An 8,932-nucleotide genomic window follows, 5' to 3' on the forward strand; every position below is an offset into this window, starting at 1 on the left:
ATGAGTAGTATGTCATCCACATACAATATGAGGAAGACAACTACATCCCCTACAACCTTCTTGTAGACACAAGGTTCATCTTTATTCTTGATGAAACCAAACTATTTGATTTCATCATCAAATCGAAGATTCCAGCTCCTAGAAGCTTGCTTTAGTCCATAAATGGACCTATGCAGCTTGCATACTCTGCTAGTATGCTGTGGATCTACAAAACCCTCAGGTTGTGTCATGTACACATCCTCGAGCAGGTTTCCATTCAGAAATGCGGTTTTGACATCCATCTGCCATATCTCATAGTTATGGTATTCTGCAATAGCAAGCATGATTCGAATGGACTTAAACATCGCTACTGGAGAAAAGGTTTCATCATAGTCAATACCATGAATTTGCTTGAAACCTTTAGCTACCAAGCGACCCTTATAGATAAGTCCATCCATGTCAGTCTTTCTCTTAAAGACCCACTTACACCCAATTGGTTTTACCCCTTCAGGTGGATCAACCAAAGTCCATACTTGGTTGGTGTACATGGATTCCATTTTGGATCTCATGGCCTCTAGCCATTTCTCAGAATCTGGTCTCATCATAGCTTCCTGATAGATGGTAGGCTCATCCTCTATGAGCTCAACGTCATCATGGTCAAACAAGAGAAATGAGTATCTCTCAGGCTGACGACGTACCCTATCAGACCTGCGAAGAGGTATGTCTACTTGAACTAGTTGTTGTTCCTCAACTCTTTGTGGAACAACATCATCCACAACACTTTGTGGTTCCAGTTCAATTTCCATCGAGGCTTCAGTGCTATGGTCCGCATCTTGAACTTCTTCAAGATCGAACACACTCCCACTAGTCTTTCTAGAAACAAAGTCACTTTTTAGAAAGACCCCAGTCTTTGCCACAACTACCTTGTGCTGACTGGGAATGTAGAAGTAATATCCCTTAGTTTCCTTAGGATATCCAATAAAGTAGCACTTATCAGATTTGGGTCCTAATTTGTCTGAGACTTGACGTCGAACGTAAGCCTCACAACCCCAAATCCTCATAAAAGACACCTGGGCATCTCTCCCAGTCCATATCCTATATGGTGTCTTTATCACGGCCTTGGATGGAATTCGATTGAGTATAAAAGCTGCCGTGTCTAGAGCATAACCCCAAAGATATGTAGGAAGATCTGTGTGACTCATCATAGACCGTACCATATCTAATAGGGTACGATTCCTCCTTTCGGATACACCATTCCACTGTGGTGTTCCAGGAGGAGTGAGTTGGGATAGAATCCCACACTCGGCTAGATAGTCACGAAATTCATGGCTAAGGTATTCTCCACCTCGATCTGATCGAAGTATCTTACTTGCTAAGCTGGTTTTGTACTTCATTCTTGAATTTTTTTAAACTTTTCAAAGGATTCAGACTTATGTGTCATCAAGTACACATAACCATATCTACTGAAATCATCAGTAAATGTGTTGAAGTACCTATAACCGCCTCTAGCAGCGACATTGAAAGGGCCACATACATCACTATGTATAAGTCCTAACAAATCAGTCGCTCTTTTGATGTGCCCACTAAAGGGAGTCTTGGTCATCTTGCCTAGTAGGCATGACTCGCACGTCTCATAAGATTCAAAATCAAATGAGTCCAGCAAACCATCCTTATGGAGCTGGGATAAGCGCTTGTCATTTATATAACCTAAGTGACAGTGCCAGAGATAGGTTTGGTTCATGTCATTTGACTTGAACCTCTTGGTATTTATGTTATAGATAGGGTTTTCAAGGTCTAGAATGTAGAGTCCGTTCATCAGAGGTGCACTACAATAGAACATATCTTTTAAATAAATAGAACAACATTTGTTCTTTATTATAAAAGAGAAACCTTTCTTGTCCAAACAAGAAACTGAAATTATGTTCTTAGTTAAAACAGGCACATAACAACAATCATCCAACTCTTGTACAAGCCCAAAGGGCAGAGATAGAAAATAAGTCCCTACAGAAGAACCCGTGCTCCATTGCCTCGTGTAGGTCCACTCGCCCTTTGCCAATTTCTCAGCGCCTGCACATTAGTACAAATATGAGAAGCACATCCGGTATCCAATACCCATGATGAAGAAATAGAGAGATTGACTTCTATAACATATATACCTGAAGTGGAAGTCTCACTTCGCTTCTTCTTAAGATCTTCCAGGCACACCTTGCAGTTCCTCTTCCAGTGCTCGGTCTGACCGTAGTGCTTGGCGACCCTCCTTTAGGCTTCAGTGCCTTGCCTTTGCCCTTGGCTTGGGACTTTCCTTGCCTTTGGGCTTGCCCTTGCCCTTTGTTTCGAACCATCGAACAGAGTGGGGCTTTACTTCTTAACATGCTAAGCAGCTCGGGCAGTGGCTTGTCAATTTCGTTCATATTGTAGTTTAGAACAAATTGACTATAGCTATCTGGCAAGGATTGCAAGATCAGGTCAGTGGTCAGCTCTTGGCCAAGCGGGAATCCCAACCTCTGTAGGTTTTCTATGTACCCAATCATTTTGAGTACATATGGGCCTACGGGAGCCCCATCTGACATCTTGCACTGAAATAGTGCCCTTGAGATCTCAAATATCTCATGTCGCGCTTGTCCTTGATACAGTTGACGAAGATGTTCAACCATATCGTAAGCGCCCATCAACTCGTGTTGCTTCTGAAGCTCAGAGTTCATGGTTGCGAGCATTAGACAGGACACATCTAATGCATCATCTTGTTGCTTCTTATAAGCATCTTTGTTAGCTCGCGTGGCATTGGCAGGAACGTACAGTTTACGTTCCTAGGTGAGAACTATTCTCAAGTTCCTATACCAGTCCAAGAAATTTGCTCTGTTGATCTTGTCCTTCTTAAGAACAAAACGCAGGGAGAAAGAGCTCGTATTCGACGTCATGGTTATCTACAACAGAAAAATACAGAAAATAAATATCATATTCTTTTAAATCATTTAATTAGGCCTTTAACTAAATGATGCTCCCACTGAATTCTATAATTCATGTGGGACAAGATCCACATCATACTAACCCTTGAGTTAGCTTTGGCTAATATGCCCAAGATTTAGTATGATCGGTAGGTAACGATTTACCAATTACATCTCTATGCAACTCTTGTTTATAGGATCATTATCCGCAGTTATATTAAAACTTGAGTTAGCTTTGGCTAATACGCCCAAGAATTAATATAAATGTGATTTATGTCCTATCTTTCCAACCGTTGGAAGAATGCCTATAGTTGTACTCGATCCAACCGAGTTAACTAGGAATACTCAATCTAATTGAGTTTGTACTCGCCCATGCGTTGAGAAGCGGGACCAAGATTGTCCCTCCGTACCCTACCAAGATAATATGTGTTGCTCTGCTTTAGCAGATTCAACAACACATGTGATCGAGGTAGTGATAGGTATCACGGCACGGCAGGCATTAGAGTTGATGCGATTGAGATCTAATCTAATCGAGAGGGTGCATCTTGTACACGATTTAGATCTAATCTAATCGTTAGACACTAATTAATTACTAATCATGCATCACATACACACAAGCAATTAATTAAATTATTTGTGATTAGTCATGACCCTACTACGATCTTCTCAAGCCAATGAGAAGATCGGATGGTCAACCTAAGGTCAACAGCTTCTCAAGCTCCTCCCTTTGACCACCTTGTGTTGCTTGCGCCCTCCTCGTAACTCCGTCTCGAGTGGACCTTCCACCGCTCCAATTTTGTACATTACAATTTTGAAACTTGAGTTATATTCGAGTCTAAACTAATTTACAACAAGAATAAATGGAGAAAGGCACAACGCGCAGGTCGCGTATCAAATATACAACACACACAACACAAATGACGGCGCGTAGGCCGTAATATGAATTACAACACAAATATACCAATCAAATTGGGTCTTTTGGGCCATGGCCATCACAAATTATACATAATTCTAAATTATGTAATTTCCATAATTTTCTGTAATTTTAATACTATTTTTACTATTTTTATGAGTAAAAATTCCCGGCGATCCCGTTTAGCGGTTTTCGGGCGCAATCGCGGAACGAATCCCCTTGCGGGGCCAGGGGCAGCGCCCCTACCCGCAATCTAACCATCGCGAGTGTTCCTTAGCGATCCTACAGCGCCTTAGCCCGCTGTCCCAAAAAGATTTGGGGCGAAACCTTACCATTTCGGAAAAATCTTCTCAGTAGTCGAAGCCTACAAGTGTCGAAACACTTGTGCTTCGCTTCTACGAGAAAATTACCCATAAAAACTATAAAATTAGAAAATTTACAGAATATTATAGATCTGCTATTTTTCATAAAAATAAAAAATAAACTCATACAAGACTTCTTACGTGGCTCTGATACCACTGTTGGGTTTTTCGGGCCGCGAAAATCGCTTTTTCGCGTTTCGGAAACCCCGAAACCCCCGTCACCGGATCCGTGCGAAGTAAAATAAAACAAAAATTTATGAGTACGAGTTTCTTAGACTTAGTTCTAAACTAGATTTACAAGGAGAAAACCTTTTACCCTTGATGCGTGCCCTTTACGAATCCCGCTCGTCCAAGGAAGTGCCGGATCTCGAGATCGTCAAGCGTACGATCCTGTAGAAGTATCCACATGAACAAATGGGTGGAGAAAAACTAAACAAAGGTGTGCTAGCTCCCTTGATCAGTCACGACAAGAGGAGGAGAGGGAGAGCAAGAAGAGAGAGCAAGGAAGAAGATGGAATGAATATCCCTTGAATGAAAAATCAATCCCATTCAACACCATAAGTGGCCGACCACAATGGGAATTGAAACCCCCATTCTCATTTAATGTGGCCATTAAAGAGATTTGTAACCTCCATGAGGTGGCACACACATGTGCTAAACATGATGATGTGTAACACCATTATTGGCTACTTAATGCCAAGTTACAAATGATGTGGCATAAAGTCAAGTCAAACTTGACTCTTCCTCTTCCTCTCAAGTCAAGTGAAACTTGACTTAATCTTTCTCATGGTTGATCTAATCCAACCATTTAATTCAAGCCAATTTAATATAATGAATCTAATTCATTTAATTAAATTGATTCAATGAGTCATAATCTAAATTAGACTCATTGAACACATGAATCAACTTGAGTCCAACTCAATTAGCCCAATTAGGATTACTCTTAATCCAATTTGATTCATCACATGAATCTAATCCTCTTGGTTCATCATATGAACCTAATCTCCATCTAATTGTCCTTAGTGTGTGACCCTATAGATTCTTGTAACGTTGGAAATGCCCCTAAACCCATTTAGGAGCATAAGTAATGAGCGGTATCTAGCAACACATCATTACTACACAAGTTACAAGAATGTTGAGATCCAACATCACCTTGTGACTACTAATTGTGACTCCTCACAATATATGACAAGTGTCCTTCTATCCTAGACATCTAGATTGATCAATGTGAGGCATAGATCGTTTCATCCTCTGACCAATCTAAATCTTGAACTCCAAGTAGACTCACTCGATCAAATGAGCTCAATATCTCATATTGACTCATTTGGGCATGGCCATGCACTTAGTGGTCTCACTCTATCAAGAATATCAATGTCTCTCCCGTCATATAGGAGGGATAGATCCCATCTATATCACTCACATCCCTCTGCATAATTTGTTACATACCCAGTAATCGCCTTTATAGTCCACCCAGTTACGGGTGACGTTTGACGAAACCAAAGTACATAACTCTTTATGTAAGGATCCATGGTGACTTCAGGTCTAAGGACTAGTAGTCATACTAATAGCCACATGAGAAAGTATATGACACTCATATAACGATCCATGATACTTTCTCATGGCGGGTCATTCAGTATACATTCTCCAATGCATACCTATGTATCAACTTGATATCTTTATATCCATGACTTGTGAGATCAAGTCATCGAGTTGACCTACATGCTAGTCTCGTCGCATTAATATTGTCCCTTAATGTTAATACTCGACTAGGAATGATTAAGAGTAGTGTTCCCTATATCATCTTACTATCGATTCAACCAATCGATTGATATAGGTAAGAATCTTCTACTCAAGGACGCTATTATACTTAGTTTATTTGGCACCAATACAAGTAAGTATAATAACAAAAAATAAATGCCTTTATTTATATAAAAATATGATACAACAAGTCCACAATCATCAAATGATTGGCTCTAGGGCTCTAATTAACAATCTCCCACTAGCACTAGTGCCAATCAGTGTAGGCTCTAAGCCCTAATGACCTAGTGTGACCATCATGCTTCCTCTGTGCCAAAGCCTTGGTCAAGGGATCTGCGATGTTAGCCTCTATAGGTACTCTGCAAATCTTCACATCTCCTCTATCGATAATCTCTCGAATGAGATGGAAGCGCCGTAGTATGTGTTTGGTCTGTTGGTGTGAGCGAGGTTCCTTAGCCTGTCCTATAGCTCCATTGTTGTCACAATAGAGCTCAATAGGATCAGCGATACTAGGAACTACCCCAAGTTCAGTGATGAACTTGCGGATCCAAACTGCCTCCTTTGCTGCCTCTGATGCAGCAATGTACTCGACCTCTGTTGTAGAATCAGCGACTGTGTCCTGCATGAGTTCCATGTGGTTTGCTCTACTATGAAACCACAAGGCATTTTAGAGGAGGATATTAAGTTGAGAGCCTTCCAATTTTCATTGTCAGGATCAACAAAGGAATGGTTGTACTATCTTCCAGCGGGATTCATTACGAATTGGATTGACATGAAGAGGGCATTTTTAGAGAAATACTTCCCAACTTTTAGAACCACGACTATAAGGAAGAACATCTGTGGTATTCAACAAGTTGTGGGAGAGACTCTTTATGATTACTAGGAGAGGTTCAAGAAATTATGTTCAAGCAGTCCTCAACATCAAATTAGTGACCAGTTACTTGTTCAATATTTTTATGAAGGTTTGTTACCTATGGATAGGAGCATGATTGATACTGCGGCTAGAGGTGCTTTGGTTAACAAGACTCCAGAACAAGCAAGGGAGCTCATTGCAAATATGGCAGAAAATTCTCAACAATTTGGGAGTAGGGCACTTACTACTAGAGGAGTTGGTGAAGTTCAAATGGTATCAAATAAGCAAAAGGAGATCAAGAGTTCATTGTTGGAGTTGACATCTTTAGTCAAACAAATGGCGTTGAATAGTGCTAGCCAAGTTTCATCTTTTCCAGTTCAAACAATGAGAGTTTGTGGCATTTGTTCGAGTCAAGAGCACACTTCGGAATTATGTCCAAATCTCCATCAAGATGAATCAATGGCGGCTATATCAAGACCACAATTTCAGTAAAGATATGATCCAAATTCTTCCACCTACAATCCGGGTTGGAAGGATCATCCAAATTTGAAGTACGGGAATACCTTCTACCAACAACCACCTCAAAATCAGAATGTGCAGAATTTTCAGCAACCCTTACAAGGGTTTCAGCAATCCAACGCTCCAAATCAGTTACAATATCAGCAATTTCAGCCACTTACTGTTCCAAACCAATTCTAGCATCAAAATCAGCAATTTCAGCATCCTAATCAATTCCAACAGCAATCATATGCTTCTTTCCATCCACAAAATCAGCAATCAAATTTCCAGCAACCTACACAAAATATCCAGCTAACATAGAATCTCCAGAATTTCTAGCAATCTACACAGAATTGGCAGCAACCAAATTCTTCATTTTCTTCTCAACTGAGGTCCTATTCAAATCAAAGCGGTTACAATAGTTCAAATGCAGCAAGTGCACAGCAGCAACAAAAGATGGAGGATATGATGCAACAGATTTTGCAACAGCGGCAATTAGTTTTACAACAACAGCAACATCAGCAGAGGACTGATTCTACTTTGCAAAATATTGAGAGACAAATTGGCCAGCTAGCAAGCAACATAAATCAGATGCAAGCCCAAGGATCAAGTTAATTGCCTTCACAAACAACTCCGAATCCTAAGGAAATGTCAGTGCATTGACTCTTCGAAGTGGTAAGACGACTTCAGAATTAGTTCGGAATGTTCCAGGTGGATCAAATCTGGTTTCATCAGGTTCAATTCCAGCTTCAACAAATGTTGTGCTACCTCCAGATTTTGTTCAAAATAAGTTAGATTCTACTGCAAATCAACTTCAGAATTTTCAAGCATCTTCAGTCCAAACAGATTCTGCATTACCTGGAAATGTTGGTGTTGTTCAACCAGATTCTGTATAGCCAGTAGTATCAGATCCTACTCAATTTAATGGCTCAGCAAAAGCTCCAACAGCAGCTCAGGATTTGGACAGTAATTCACAGCAGCAAAGTGCCGATATTCACATCCCTTTGCCTTTTCCTCAAAGAAAAGTCCAGCAAAGAAAGAACATAGAGGAAGAGAAAGCTAGAGAATTTCAAGACCTTGTGAATTTATTCAGCAAAGTGGAAGTGAATGTGCCTTTGTTCACAATGATTAAGCAAATTCTGAAATATGCTAAATTTCTCAAGGATCTATGTGTTCACAAAAAGAAATTGAAGGGGAATGAATTGATAAGCATGGGGAAGAATGTGTCAGCCCTTATTCAGCTAGTTCCTAAAAAATGTGAAGATCCTGGAGTGTTCACTATGCCTTGTGAGATTAGAAGTTGTGTTTTCGAAGATGCCATGTTGGATTTAGGAGCATCAATCAATGTGATGCCAAAATCAGTCTTTCAGACACTTGGAATTAGTCCTCTATAGCAGACCAGAGTTGTTATTCAGTTAGCTGACCGTAGCCAAGCTCATCCAGCCAGAGTAATTGAAGATGTGTTGGTGAAGGTGAGAGAGCTTATTTTTCCTACATATTTCTACATTCTGGATATGGAGGGAGATTTACTTGCGAATAGATCTTCACTCATTCTTGGTAGGCTATTTTTGAAGACTGCAAGAACAAAGATTGATGTGCACGCTGGAACACTATCCATGGAGTT

The 8,932-nt window shown here is 40.3% G+C and overlaps 1 protein-coding gene across 1 annotated transcript; it reads left to right on the plus strand.

The window, feature by feature from the left end:
* The first annotated feature begins 6,930 nt into the window (after positions 1-6,930).
* On the plus strand, positions 6,931-8,702 carry LOC121999397 (rho GTPase-activating protein gacT-like). Its single transcript, XM_042554083.1, has 4 exons — positions 6,931-7,200; positions 7,669-7,918; positions 8,020-8,178; positions 8,242-8,702. The coding sequence occupies exons 1-4, from the start codon at positions 6,931-6,933 to the stop codon at positions 8,700-8,702; spliced, it is 1,140 nt and encodes a 379-aa protein (XP_042410017.1).
* Positions 8,703-8,932: the final 230 nt, after the last annotated feature.

Source organism: Zingiber officinale, chromosome 7A, assembly GCF_018446385.1.
Source record: "Zingiber officinale cultivar Zhangliang chromosome 7A, Zo_v1.1, whole genome shotgun sequence".
NCBI lineage: Eukaryota > Viridiplantae > Streptophyta > Magnoliopsida > Zingiberales > Zingiberaceae > Zingiber > Zingiber officinale.

Excerpts from the sequence above, each read along its gene's own strand:
- LOC121999397 (XM_042554083.1), top strand. The coding sequence starts at position 6,931 with ATGGATAGGAGCATGATTGATACTGCGGCTAGAGGTGCTTTGGTTAAC. Across the intron at positions 7,201-7,668 it reads TTCCAGTTCAAACAATGAGA|CAACCAAATTCTTCATTTTC; the intron begins GTTTGTGGCATT and ends CAGAATTGGCAG. Across the intron at positions 8,179-8,241 it reads TGCATTACCTGGAAATGTTG|CAAAAGCTCCAACAGCAGCT; the intron begins GTGTTGTTCAAC and ends TTAATGGCTCAG.